The 15,102-nt window shown below is 51.3% G+C and overlaps 1 protein-coding gene across 1 annotated transcript in view; it reads right to left on the bottom strand.

Annotated features, from left to right (window-relative positions):
- SCFD1 (sec1 family domain containing 1) overlaps positions 1–15,102 on the bottom strand; it is a 354,775-nt gene that overhangs the window by 71,438 nt on the left and 268,235 nt on the right. The window contains exon 20 of the mRNA XM_069209057.1: positions 10,521–10,574. Coding sequence (XP_069065158.1) covers positions 10,521–10,574 — 54 coding nt within the window. The remainder of the gene's footprint in view (positions 1–10,520; positions 10,575–15,102) is intronic.

Genomic DNA, 15,102 nt, shown 5'->3' with positions numbered 1-15,102 from the left:
CCCCAGGAGGGCAGAAACCAGTCTATGAGGTGGCAGCATCTGGGGCTGCAGTGGAAACCTCAGAGAGCTGGTTTGGCAGTATTGGGGTCCTTGGGATTGGCCCCCCAATACCAGATTTGGAATGGGGGGACAATTCCATGATCTTAGACACCTCACATGGCCACATTCAGAGTTACCATTGTGAAGCTACATATATGTATTGACATATATGTAGTGCACGCGTGTAATGGTATCCCCGCGCTCACGAAGTCCAGGGAATTGGCCCTGGACAATGTGGGGGCACCTTTAGTAGTGCAAGGATGCCCTCACACTTAGTAACTTTGCACCTAGCCTTCAGGTTAGACATATAGGTGACTTATAAGTTACTTAAGTGCAGTGAAAATGGCTGTCAAATAGTGTGTGCACTATTTCACTTGGCTGCAGTGGCAGTCCTGAAGAAACGTTTGTCTGAGCTCCTTATGGGTGGCAAAGGAAATACTGCAGCCCATATGGATCTCCTGGAACCCCAATACCCTTGGTACCTAGGTACCCTATACTAGGGACTTATAAGGGGGGTCCTGTGTGCCAACTTGAATTGGAATATAGAGTCACTACACTGTAGTGACAAAAGTAGAGAGAGCATAAGCACTGGAGTTCTGGTTAGCAGAACTTCAGTAACACAGTTAAGCATACTGACAACACACAAAGGCCACAAACTATGAGCACTGGGGTCCTGGCTAGCAGGATCCCAGTGAGACAGGCAAAACACACTGACAAATAGGGTTTTAACTATGGACACCGAGGTCCCTGGCTAGCAGGATCCCAGTGAGACAGTAAAAACACACTGATACACTCACAACAGGCCAAAAATGGGGGTAACCATGCTAGAAAGAGGCTACTTTCTCACACCACCCTGAGTACATCTGTGCAGAGCACTTTGTAACCAGGTCCCATTTGTAAACCTCGCCCCCCACCACATGCATGTATCCTGTGGGGCCCACAGACTGGCCACCGAGTGCTTCCAGTGCAGTAAGTGCGGACCCTCCGTCAGAGACCCTGTGCACTAAAACAGAGTCCTGGTGAGAGGCCCAACCTCGAACCAACCAGACCAGGACAAAGCTCCGCTCCACGCAGAAACCAGGAGGTGAACGAGAGGCCACACAATGGAAGGGAAGAGAATGCACGAGAGGAGACACCCCGGGAACAGCGCCGATGTAAAGCACTAACAAGGGTCCCTGCAGTAGATGCGAACACCACAGAGTACCTGACAGCCTGCCTTCGTGATGTGTACCTGGGATCTCCTACGCGCAGCAATACGTAGGACGCCGAAATCTTATGTCCTGTCTGACCTACTAGCCAGCCCCGACTGGTCAAGCATGTCTGCGGGACGGGGGGGGGGCAAGGGGGGGCCAGCCAGGCGCCTGGCTCTGACTCTCAGATCGAGGCCCTCCTGGAACCTCGAGCCCAAAACGAGCCGAGCTTTCATGTGGTTTCCGCTTTCCTCGCTCTACCTTCATGCGCAGAGTCAAAAGCAAAGCCTTCAATTTTTAGGTAAAAAGGAGAGACAAATAAACGCCCATTTGGAGACTGACTTAAACAAGTGAAACCAGAAAAAGGGGAATTCGCCCCGTGTCCTCTGCTTAATCAAAGTGTGTGATCTGAGGCAAATAATGCATTTCCACGATACTCCTTTGTCTTCCGTGTCGCATCCGAAAACACCTTGAAATCTTCGAGTACAAAATCCCAGCAGTATAAAGCGCACTGAGGTTAGCTGTACAGGCGGGAATGTAGCTGTGTCTAGACCCGGGTGGACACGACTGACCCGTTAATGGCGTCGCTGCCAGGGCGGGCGCAGCAACAGCTCTCGGTTGTTTAAAAACTATCCGTGAATCAATTGGACACGTTCATGTCGAAGTTTCTACATGTTAAGTACACATTTTGGAATTTGGAAGGCTCTCTCGTATGTGCTTGTTGCGTGATTTGCATGGAAACGTCTCCAGCGCTCCGGTGGGAACTATAAGCCCCTATGTAGGGAGCTTCAGACTTCCTGGGGCTGAGAAGCCACCACCGGGGGTAGAGGGGGCCCTGGGCAGCGGACTCCAGTGGTGGGGCCCCGGACCCCTGGTTGCAGAGGACACCAGCAGTGGGCCCCGGACCCCTGGTTGCAGAGGACACCAGCGGTGGGGCCCCGGACCCCTGGTTGCTGCAGACCTAGGGCCCACCGCAGCATGGCTGGAGCCACCCTCCTAACAAGGTTGCCACGATAAAGTGTTTCCAAAGCAGAATCTACGTTGTCACTGGCGACGGTGATGGGGGGGCGGAGTCGCTGCACTCCGCTAATAAATGTATTTTGTGATAACAGGTGTCTGCAGGTGCTCTCCGGCGGGTATGGTGAGGTGCCTATCCGATCTCACCGGCCGGCATGTTTACACACACAGACACAACAGACACGTGCTCTCCCTCTCTCTCTTTGGAAAGACTTCAATAATGTTGGTCATTTCACAATATATATTATTTGTTCCCTTAGTGCTCCTACCAGCCCGCATTCCTCTCCCTTTCCGCTGCCCCTGCGGCTGGGCCTGACCCTCTGACTCCGGAGAGGAGCGGTGCCGGGTTACAGAAGACGGAAGGGTCGACACAAAGGGGAGACTGAGCAGCATCACTGAGTAACACAGCTATCGAAAGGACAGCCAGAGGGAGCTGAGGGGCAAGAGATCTCAAAGGGAGAGAGAGAAGGCTGAGGGCACAGGGTGAGGGGCTACAGGGATCTCAAAGGGAGAGAGAGAAGGCTGAGGGCACAGGGTGAGGGGCTGCAGGGATCTCAAAGGGAGAGAGAGAAGGCTGAGGGCACAGGGTGAGGGGCTGCAGGGATCTCAAAGAAGAGATAGGAGAAGGCTGAGGGCACAGGGTGAGGGGCTGCAGGGATCTCAAAGAAGAGATAGGAGAAGGCTGAGGGCACAGGGTGAGGGGCTGCAGAGATCTCAAAGGGAGAGAGAGAAGGCTGAGGGCACAGAGTGAGGGGCTGCAGAGATCTCAAAGGGAGAGAGAGAAGGCTGAGGGCACAGAGTGAGGGGCTGCAGGGATCTCAAAGGGAGAGAGAGAAGGCTGAGGGCACAGGGTGAGGGGCTGCAGAGATCTCAAAGGGAGAGAAAGAAGGCTGAGGGCACAGGGTGAGGGGCTGCAGAGATCTCTAAGAAGAGATAGGAGAAGGTTGAGGGCACAGGGTGAGGGGCTGCAGAGATCTCAAAGGGCAAGGACACAGGTGGCAAGGGTGAGGGATATCAATGGAAGAGGCAGGAGACATCTGCGAGGGGCTTTCAAAGGAAGAGCCAAAAAAAGCCAGCGAGGGTGATGGGCTTTCAAAGGAAGACTCAGAAGAGGGTGAGAGGCTATCAAAGGAAGGCTGAGGAGAAGCGAGCGAGGGTGAGAGGTTATCAAAAGAAGGCTTAGGAGAAGCAGACGAGGGGTTATTAAAGGAAGAGCCAGGAGAAGCCAGTGAGGGTGAGGGGTTATCAGTGGAAGAACCAGGAGAAGCCAGTGAGGGTGAGAGGTTATCAATGGAAGAGCCAGGAGAAGCAGGCGAGGGTGAGGGGTTATCAGTGGAAGAGCCAGGAGAAGCCGGCGAGGGGTTATCAGTGGAAGAGCCAGGAGAAGCCGGTGAGGGGTTATCAATGGAAGAGCCAGGAGAAGCCAGTGAGGGTGAGGGGCTGTCGATGGAAGGGCCAGGAGAAGCCAGTGAGGGGCTATCAATGGAAGAGCCAGGAGAAGCCTGTGAGGGTGAGAGGCTATCAATGGAAGAGCCAGGAGAAGCCGGTGAGGGGTTATCAATGGAAGAGCCAGGAGAAGCCAGTGAGGGTGAGAGGTTATCAATGGAAGAGCCAGGAGAAGCCAGTGAGGGTGAGGGGCTGTCGATGGAAGGGCCAGGAGAAGCCAGTGAGGGGCTATCAATGGAAGAGCCAGGAGAAGCCTGTGAGGGTGAGAGGCTATCAATGGAAGAGCCAGGAGAAGCCGGTGAGGGGTTATCAATGGAAGAGCCAGGAGAAGCCAGTGAGGGTGAGAGGTTATCAATGGAAGAGCCAGGAGAAGCCGGTGAGGGGTTATCAATGGAAGAGCCAGGAGAAGCCAGTGAGGGTGAGGGGCTGTCGATGGAAGGGCCAACGCCTTGGCTCGGGTAGAGTAAGCAAGCCAAGTCTGTTGTGACCTCTGCTGTATCCCGCTTCCGAAGCCTCGGAAGGGACACAATGGCTGGGAAAGTGCCATATGGGCGGTACATGCCAAGGGAGCTGTTGCCTTGCTTTCTTTGAAGCGCTCCAGTGCCCGGTCTGCCTTGTGTCCAACTGGCAGGTTCGAGCGAGACTGCTGGACATGACTACAGGAGCCCATGGTTCTTGTCTGGTACTAACTGACCTACCCAGATAGTCAGTAGTATCCTGACCGGGTGACATACTTCACTGCATCTTGGCCGTCCTGAATCATTTGCTGGAGGTTGGCACAGAGGCCCTCTGGGACCGCAGGCGAGACATCTTTCAACATGTGCCACAACATGTGCAGGTAACGCCCCAAGAGGCACCTGAATGTACCTGGAGGGGCTGTGTGACGTTACAATGTATGCCCTTACCTCACACCCTCCCTCTCTTTCTCTCTGTATGTATGTGCATAAATTATATGTCTGATGCTTTTGGTATCCAGCGTCAGATGGCAGAACAGCTCAAGCAGGTACAAATCTACCATAAAGATCGAAGACTGTTAAAACAGGATGGGCCTGGCTCCTGGGATGCCACACATGAAGGTGCTTAACTGTGACGTTGCTCTCGTGTAGCCCCGTGTACTGGAATGATTTCTGCAGCCACAGCTCAGCCAGTGGCAATGATTCAAGCAGAGGTCCATGCTGGTGAACCACTGTACAGGTAAATAACTACTGCTAGCACACAGGAGGGCCCACGAAGGCCAGGGGCCACAGAGGGGTGGCTCAGCAGCAACAGCGAGGGGCTTCTGAGGAATGGCAGGGGTGGGGTGGTGAACAGCTCACCCTGAGAGCCCCACAGACCACAGGTTCGTAAAAAACGAAAGAGCTGAGGTCCTTTTTTGTTCAATGAATGTTTAAGAGTACATGGTTTTACAATTAACGGTGCACATGTTCCACGGGAATGGCATCACAAGGGGTTATTGTGCACAAATTATTTCAGGGCTCTATAAAAGTGTTCTATTATAGGGCGCAGACGAGAGCCTGCCAAAGAGGGTCTGATGGCCAAAGCCTTGAAAATTAACTCGAGTTCGAAAACAAGAAGGCGCCGGGTGAGGTGCATGGAGAGAGGAAGAGACGGTGAGCGAAAAGGGAGTCAGCACATGGGAGAGAGAAGTTGGGAGAACAGAGAGCAAGAAGGGAGAAAGCGCAGGACAAAACAAAGGGATGAGGGGGGAGAAGGAACCCCAGGCTAAGAGAAGGACTGGGGAGAGGGATAGAGAAGGAGACGAAGAGCGAGCGTGAGGCAGAGCACCAGCGAGGGAGGGACAGAGGAAAAGTGAGGAGAAGAGAGATGAGCAAACCAAGGCATCGTAGGTGAGGCTGGGGAGAAGGAGCAGAGGCAAACCAAAGTGAGAGGGAAGGCGCACTGAGGCGATGTAAGAATGCACAGAGCACTTCATCTGTAGCGCTTCACCCCTAGGGCACTAGGAAATGACACAGGGGATCAGATCACAACACCTTTACTGCCCAACACACTGACCAGGGACTCCAATTTATCCGGGGTGCCCAAGGCACTGGCAGAAGACTTCAAATCACTGCATCCATATGGGTCAAGTAATTAGAACCGGGCTTCAAAGCACTTCATCAGTAGCGCTTACGGCCTTGGCACAGGGCATCAAAAAACGTCATCCTATGTAGCGTGAAATGTGTTGACAGAGGGCTTCAAAGCGCTTCATCCGTAGTGCTCAAGGCTTTGGCACTGAGCATCAAAGCACGTCATCCTATTCAGAGTGAAAGGCGCTGACACAGGCTTCAACGCGCATCAGTAGTGCTCGAGGCACTATCACAAGGCTTCAAAGCACTTTATCCGTAGGATGGAAGGGGTTGAAATAGGGCTTCATTAGACTACAAACACCGTTATGCCACACTCTTATGTAAAAAAACAAGCTGGAAATATACTCATGGAGCCATAATAAATAGATGTGTCTTTTATCCTCTGGAAATAAGCCTTTATTAAGCGCAACTAATTGTGTGTTGTGGCTCATTTGGAACAATTTCTAACACCAACAATGCAGCATTAATATGGGCTGCTCGCTCACAACTACCGATGGCAGGTCAAAGAAACACGGGGCTAACCAGTACCCTGGGCTGGGGGAGAACCTGCCAAGCGCCCCCTGCAGACCCATGTCCAGAAGCACAAGCCTCTCGGTAAAGCACCCGCCTGCGCCCCAGGGAGCTGCCGCAGACAGACCCCAGGATAGAAGACCAAGGCTCCGCCCACTCCTTAGAGGCGTGGGTCTCCCAGAAGGTATAAACGAACAGCACTAAGCCCTCACCCGGCATCTCCGGACAGATCTTAGGAGAGACTCCTAAACCCCCTCGATGGCCTTAGACATCTTTCAGAAATAGCAATATACTGAAGCGGCCAGAAGCCCTGTCCACCTTCTAGCTCCTTTCTAGACCCTACCAGAGAAACTCCACATGAAGGTGGCTCTCTCTTCCATCCCCACTTGGTGATCCCTCTCGGAAGGAAGCACAGACAGGGTCACCACAAAAACGAAGAGAACCACCAATGACAAAGCAATCTTCCAATGCCCACTCCACCCAGGGATGCTTGCAGTGGCTCTCCACCCAATCACAGAAGCGCACTGAAGACAAAAACAACTTATGCAGTTCCATTATGAAACTAGAAACCAACAGCGATGCCTCCAAGTACCAAAAAGATCTGTGCTTTAAATCATCGACCGCTCCATACAAACACCAAAAAACAGATTATGCTTCATCTGTCAGACCGGTCCAAATACCAAAAACCTGTCTACGTCTACACTTTAAGTCTAAGACTCAGCTGAAAATACAAAAATCAACTAACACTCAAACCGTCTTCAATACCAAAATCAACCTCTGGCCCAACCCCAGGTCCTTCTTCTAGTATACAAACTCAAGCTATACTTCACTACACAGAGTATTCTTGAAGCACTGTATGATCAACCTGCAGTCCACCTCTGACCCTTCTTCAAGTACCAAACATCATCCCATGAGACAATACCTGGACCTTACGCTAAACACTGAAACTCAACATAAGCTTGACACCAACACCATCCTTCATATAGCAAAAAAACAATCTATAGTAGGTTCTCAGATCCTTCTGCCATTACCAAAGATAAACTCAGACCCTTTTCAAATAACAAAATAAACCAATGTTCCAACGCCCAGATGCTCCTCGACATTCCTTATATCTCTAAAGCCTCCAAAGGGGAACGACCCTTCTGCACATGGCTCAAGTCTACAGAAAAAGCCTCCCTAAAGAGCTTGATTGCCTTAGTGGAGTATAAGCAACTGTGAAGGGCGTGAACAGGCCCAACGATGAAGGCTGTCTTTCAGGTTCTCCAAGGCAATTCCACTTTTGTTTCGCTTCAGTCCTGCTCTGAAGAACAACAGAACCAGCTCCCAGGAGGAGAAGGCAGTGAGAAACCTAGAGATCCATTTGAAACTTGGCCTTTTTTGCTGTCTGCTTAGATGGAGACCATGCACTTTCCTCTACCAATGACCATGTGGCGTAAGATGGTGGCAGAACAGGGCTAAGGCAGTCAATTGTGTCCAGCGCATGGAGTCAGATGTCAGAACAGCTCTGATGCCGGGTGGTAACCGCACCAGCTAGAGAAGGCTGTGGCATAACCGGAGACACAGGAGGGTTTTCAGGAGCATGTAAGCTGGACAGCCAGCACAACAGACACAACAGTGGGGGATGCGAAATTAACAACTGCAGGATGGTGAACTGGGGCTATGATTCGACCCCAAGTCATGCATTATGCACATAATGAAGTGGAGGGGAGTGGAGTTTTTGCTACTTCTTCAACTGCTGGCAGTTCCCGCAAGGATGGGGAAGAATCGGGAGAGGAATGCAGGCATTAGTGTGATCTGCATCTAGATCAGGTGGTGAGAAGGGAGTCTGAAAATGTCACACAACCTCAGATGAAAGACAGCAGAGGTCGTTTTATGGACTGTATCCCTCGAGCCCAAAGAGCTCCATGGACCACTGGTTCAGAGGATCCTACAGATGAGACGTGGACCACTGGTTCAGAGGATCCTACAGATGAGACGTGGACCACTGGTTCAGAGGATCCTATAGATGAGAAGGAATTGACTGCAAGGCTCCCTCAACTGCTGCAAGGTTGGTCTGACCTCTACAACTGCAGTAGCGATAAAACCTATGGAGTCAAAAACAGAGGGTTAACAGGACAAGTGCTCTGCGTGGAGCAGAACCTGCACAAGGATGGACATGGATTCATACTCTCAAGTTGGCGCACATAGACTTGAGGGCCTCCCTGGGAGGCACAGCAGAGTTTCAACACTGCAGTGTGTACTTTGGTTCATAAGGAGTCACAATGGTAGTTTTCTGAAGACATGCACAGAGGATCACAAATCTAAGTTGTGGGACTTCACCCGCAGCACGGTGGTGAGTATGAGGATCCTAGGGTCGATGACACAACAGAGGGATCCAGCTTATGTTGGCAACAAAGGCTATACAGCACTTTACGTCAGTCACAACTTGTGAAGAAAGCATATGCTGTTGGGAATCGGAAAAGCGCTGCAAAATTTGAGAGTGCAATGAGCTGTCAGCCACCCCTCCAGACTGGAGGTACTGCACAACGGGAAGGCATTCTTCTTTACTCAGGAGAAGCTTGCACATACCTTCCCCAAGGGGACCAGGAAAGGAAGGAGGTTACGTGGGCTCAAACCTAGCTTGACTGCCGCAGTCAGCTCCAGTCCAAGCGAGTGAAAGTGCTGGACCCCATGATACAGCCACCTTGGACCAGCTGTCCTCATGGGACATGCAGACACTTTTGTCCCAGTGGCGTTGGATCCCTTGTCGGGTAGCCCCAACAGTCAGCATTCACTCCGTTCAGCCTGGAAGGCGGTCCTCCCCAGGGTAAGGCAAAGGCACACCGAGGAAGAGAGTAAGCATATAACCAAATCTAGTACTGTCGTGCACTTAACTGCCTTGACTCATGAAGTCGCCATCTTTTGTCTGCACCCCAAAGAGAGCCTCACCAGGCCACCAAGTTCGTGTTTGGAAAGGCTATTAGAGTAGAACCTTCTCAAGACATATGAGGAATGAGGATAATATTGTGTGTTTAGCTCTGAAATCAGTTGAGCAAACGGTGTTTTCTCCAGAACAACAAAAAGTGAAACAAGCAGAGTGAGTTCGACGTTTCCTCTTCTTAATATATTCAGAGATTCCCATCTGCTGGAGCGGAAGCTGAGGGAACAGCACACAAAAGAACTTCTTCAACTGGGGCCTCATCCGAGGCAGCGCACTTTGGGTCACACCCAGGAATAACACCACGGGCTCTGCTGCCTTGCAGGCGGCAAGGCACAAAGCACAGGCAGGCAACCTTCCTTCCTCTCCATGGGTGAGCATGAGAGGCTGAGGGAAGAAAGCTGGTGTGGTTTGAGGACTGAAGAAAATCACTACAAATGAGTAAAATCACAAACAGGGCAATACAGCTAATCTCGTCCACGTCACCAACTTAAGAAAGCTGGAACACCCCCAACCCACACACTCTCAAAGGGACTAGGCGATGGTGACCAAGGAGCTCAAAAGGCATCTCTTGCCAAGCCCTTGATGAACCCACCCTAACGCATTACTGTTAGACCTCACTCATTTACACAACACGTGTCAATAGGCGTCTTCTGAAATGTCTGCACTTGTAAGGAACTGCTGCTCGTCAAAGCTATGGTGGAGCCCTACACAGCTCCTGACTTAAATGCAAAATCCAAACAAGTCCCAGACCCATCCCTTCAGGTCATCACTTTACAGTGTGGTGACAAAATGCAACCTCAAAGGCGCCTCACTAGAGCATGTGAGGATGACTACATCAGGTAGTGACTGAGAGGTTTTACTGACATGAAGTTGACCAATAGAGCACTTACCAAGCACAGAAGGAGACAGAGACACCATCTGTACACATGAGGTTCATACCAGATTCCAATAGCAGCAATGCCTCTTATTTAACAAGTGCAAACAATCGGCGACCTCTGCAGCTCTACTGGAACAACCTTCTTGGGCAAAAGTATCTGTTCCTCGCGCCATGAAGATGGCTGTGCTCTCCTCATATGAAACTGTGATCTACCCAAGTCCTGGTGCTTTTATCACAGTGGCCAGCCTCGTTCTCCACTCACTCTTGGGGCCCCTCTGATCTCTATGGACAGGCTCCCTGTGCAGGTACCTCAACTTTACTATCTTTAGAAGAAATCCTGACCCCCGACACCACCTACTAAAGAACCTGAGATTCACTCAAAAAGGAAAACATACAGGCCAGTAGGACATGTCCAGTAACGCTCTACCACTCACCGGGCTGGACTTCATCTCCATCAGGTTGTCGAGGATGCGAGTGACGGGCAGGTTCTGTGGAGAAGAGAGGTGTAAGATGGTCATAAAAGATGCAAGACTGACTGAGAGGCCAGAACGGCAAGACAGAAAAGACATGGAAACAAAGGGCAGGAGAGGCAAAGCAAGGTGTGGAGGGGAAGCCTGCAGTCTACTCAGAAAGTCATGAAGTGCAGAAGGAAGAGGGCGGATGGTGAAAGGCTGAGAAGAGAAAGCTGGAGAAAGGCACCTCAGGGTCCTTTGGAGAGGGATGAAAAGCTGAAAGAAAAAATTAGACAAACGGATGTGTTGCTCAACACAGTTCACTGCAAAAGTCCAAAATAAAGTACGTGCCAAAGGGTAGCCGCCATTTTGTAAAGTAAGGGCCCCGCTGTGGCATACTCTTCCCACCTACAGCCAGTCCAAGCCCACCGTAAGAATGGTCCCGCCGAAGGTCACGAGGCACACTCGGGTGGCGCTACAAACATTTCTCATTCATTCATTTCTTTATTAATTCATTTATTTCAAACATTTACAAGCTTATGGGAAGAGCTTGCAATACTGGTGCGGGGGACAGAAAAGCCAAAGAAGAACTAGGAAGGGTAGCGCGTGCTGGGACGATGACCAGGCTCCAAGCAGAAGATGAGGTGAGTGGTACCTCTCAATGGATAGGGTAACAGACAGGGAGATGGAGAGGAGGCACAGTAAACAACACAGAGAGAAAGCATGCAGGGGCGGCTCCTCCGCTATGGCGGTGGAGCGTCACTCCCCCGCCAGCAGCAGCAAGAGCTGCAAACCTTTAGAAATAAAACGATAATAAACAGTTTATTATCGTTTTATTTTTAAAGGGGCGGGGCCATGGGGGTGACAAGCAGTGAGGGGAGTACACAGCACTCCCCTCGGAGCGCATATATGTTTGGCCGGCCATCTCGGGCTGGTCAAACACACATGTGCACAAGGGCTCTCTCAAGCCCGGCACTGTGTTGCCGGGCCGGAGACAGCAGGCCGAGGCTCTCAGTCTGCCTTGCACCACCCACCCAGGGCGTTCCAGCCAATCATAACGCTGCTCTGAGCAGCGTCATGACTGACCACAGGGCAGGCTCGGAACCTGTGCCTGGAGTGCAGCGGCGGTTCAGCAGCGACCGGGTAACTTTAAAATAAATAAATACATATATATATATTTGTTTTGCCCCCCCTGCGCCCCTTTGCCCAGTCACCGGCCGCGACTGAAGGCATGGTGGATGGGTTACTGCCTTTCACCCCGGTGTCACACTGATGTAGGGACTTTTGTGCCCAGTGATACCACAGACTCAATTATCTCCTCTGACTCTACAGTTGTATCCTGGGAGAGCAGCGAAGAGCTGGCAGCTCTGCAGGTTTGCAACCTAGGTGCAGTTTGACATCAGCATTATATACAACAAAGGCCAATGATCAATCCTAGCCACAGTTTATGAAAAGAACAGGTCTACCTACTGAGAGGAAGGGTAGGGCATTTAAAATAGTGATCAAACAGAAGGTCCAAGCCACTTCCGGGGACGAGGTGCCACCCTCTGACACCTGCACGGTAAAGCACTACATTGTAACATTAAAATGTTATCCAACTGGTTAGAGTTTAGGAAAAATCTGCAGTCTCTGGGGTTTATCTGTCTCTTCATCTTTCATCAAAACTGTGACAAAGGCCCAAAACACAAACATCTTCCACTCGAAAGTGCACTGGTTACCGGGGAACAGGATAAAGTGCCACGTTACATGTTCTCTGCTGGCCTGGGGACTCCATGCTCCACTCCTAGTGAAGGGGACACTGGACACAGCCAAGGGGATCAGTGGAGACCCAAAAGGGTATTGGCCTGGGTGCCAGGTGCTCCCTTTGTGGTTGCGCACCCTGGTACTGAGGCCTCCATCTATGCCGTAGTTACATTTTTCCATTGGCGGAGGCACTGGAGGCATCCAATGAGGCAGAAGCCATCTTGAGGGGGAGCGTCATGCATCAGGACTTGAGTAACCACACCACAGCTCTCAAACCTTTATTCCGAGGATGATGTATTTACCTAGCCCGGATGGCAGAGGTTGCAAACCCAAGGGTAGGGAGCGCAAGGACGAACCACAGCGTCGTTCCGAGGCTCAAGACCTGTAGATACAGGTACCCCAAGAAGTCAAACTGGGTCAAGTCACCTCTTAAAGCCAGGTGTCCACCAGTAACTAGGTGCACATGACTGGGCTTGTAGGTGCATGTGTCTCACGTGTACTCAACCCGCTTTGATGACGCTGGTTCAGTTATCATCTGGGATCCGCTGGGCTGTAGATCCTGGTAGCTCCAGGGCAGGCTGTCCCCTTAGGGTTAGTTCTCCCTGCAGATCTGAGCCAGGTTTGCATCGGCTCTGTCAGGCACAGGAGTCTTCCTCACAGGGCAGCCCACTCCTTGTATTCAAAGCAAGGGGCACGTGCTTCTACTTGTTGCCTGCTCCAAGGCTTAGTGCAAGCTTCAAGGAGAACGGACTACGATGTCCTGTTCATCGCACATCTTCCCTCTCTCAGTAATCACTTCTTTACAAAGGACACATGAGTACGAGTCACAGACTCCACGGGCCTAAAGCTGAAGGCAGGAGCATCAAAGACCAGGACAAGATCCTGAGGACACATTCAGAAATACACTTAAGGGAGGCAAAGCCAAGGGATCTCTGGGAAATCTGCCATTCTCTTCAGCTCTGCTGCAGGTTCCTTCTTATGGATGTGTGCCATCTCCGGAGTGAATAGCGGGGTATGTGTGCAGCGTGAGTCAAAGACAGAGGGGGGCGTGTGCAGACTCCCCAGTAGAAGGTTTGCAGTGACAGAAGTCGGAATTAGCCACAATCTCAGCCAGAGACTGATGTCCCACTGCAGGTGATCGCAGCGTCTTCCAGATGGCGGCAGGGCTAGGACTGGACTGTGTCAGCTGGTCATGGATGCTGGACGAGGTGGCTGTAGGAGGCTGGCCTGGCTTATAGTGGGTACCAAGGGTACTTGCACTCTGTGCCAGGTCCAGTTATCCCTTATTAGTGTAGAAGAGGTGTCTAGCAGCTTAGGCTGATAGAAGGTAACTATGGCAAAGCAGCTTAGGCTGAACTAGGAGACATGTAAAGCTCCTACTATACCACTCGTGTCATATGCACAATATCATAAGAAAACACAATACACAGATATACTAAAAATAAAGGTACTTTATTTTTATGACAATATGCCAAAAGTATCTCAGTGAGTTCCCTCAGTATGAGGATAAGTTATATACACAAGATATATGTACACAAACCAAAATTATGCAGGTAATAGCAAGAAAAGTAATGCAAGCAGTGTAAAGTTACAATAGATTGCAATAGGAGCACATAGGTATAGGGGCAACTCAAACCATATACTCCAAAAGTGGAATGCGAACCACGAATGGACCCCAAACATATGTGAGCTTGTAAAGGGTTGCTGGGACTGTAAGAAAACAGTGAGGGTTAGAAAAATAGCCCACCCCAAGACCCTGAAAGGTAGGTGTAAAGTGCACCTACTACCCCCAGAGAGCACAGAAGTCGTGATGGGGGATTCTGCAGGAAGAAAAAACACCAGTAATGCAACAACAGTGGATTTCCGGACCTGAGTACCTGCAAGACAAGAGGACCAAGTCCAATAGTTGCGACAGTGTCGAGAGTGGGCAGGAGCCCAGGAAATGCCAGCTGAGGGTGCAAGGAAGCTGCCACCGGTTGGAAGAAGCTTGGAGTTCTGCAAGAAAGAAGAGAGCTAGGGACTTCTCCTTTGGAAGATGGATGTCCCACGTCGCGATGCAGCTTGCAGAGGTGTTCCCACGCAGAAAGACCGCAAACAAGCCTTGCTAGCTGCAAGGGTCGCGGTAAGGGTTTTTGGGTGCTGCTGTGGCCGAGGAGGGACCAGGATGTCGCCACTTGGAGGAGGAGACAGAGGGGGCGCCCAGCAACTCAGGGAGCCCTCACAGAAGCAGGCAGCACCTGCAGAAGTACTTGAACAGGCACTTAGAAGAGAAGTGAACTGGAGTCCACCCGAAGTCACAAAAGGGAGTCCCACGACGCCGGAGGACAACTCAGCAGGTTGTGCACTGCAGGAAGGAGAGTCGGGGACCCAGGCTTGGCTGTGCACGAAGGAAATCCTGGAAGAGTGCACAGGAGCCGGAACAGCTGCAGATCATGCGGTACCCAGCAATGCAGTCTAGCGTGGGGAGGCAAGGACTTACCTCCACCAAACTTGGACTGAAGAGTCACTGGACTGTGGGAGTCACTTGGACAGAGTTGCTGAGTCCCAGGGACCACGCTCGTCGTGCTGAGAGGGGACCCAGAGGACCAGTGATGCAGTCTTTTGGTGCCTGCGGTTGCAGGGGGAAGATTCCGTCGACCCACGGGAGATTTCTTCAGAGCTCCTGGCGCAGAGAGGAGGCAGGCAACCCACAGAGCATGCACCACCTGGAAACAGTAGAGAAAGCTGGCAGGATGAGGCCATACAAGGTTGCTAGTGGTCGTCTTGCTACTTTGTTGTGGTTTTGCAGGCGTCCTGAGCAGTCAGTGGTCGATCCTTTGGC

This window comes from Pleurodeles waltl, chromosome 9 (assembly GCF_031143425.1).
Source record: "Pleurodeles waltl isolate 20211129_DDA chromosome 9, aPleWal1.hap1.20221129, whole genome shotgun sequence".
Classification (NCBI taxonomy): domain Eukaryota; kingdom Metazoa; phylum Chordata; class Amphibia; order Caudata; family Salamandridae; genus Pleurodeles; species Pleurodeles waltl.
The sequence above is the reverse complement of the archived record's forward strand: the minus strand, read 5'-3'. Positions and strand labels throughout refer to the sequence as shown.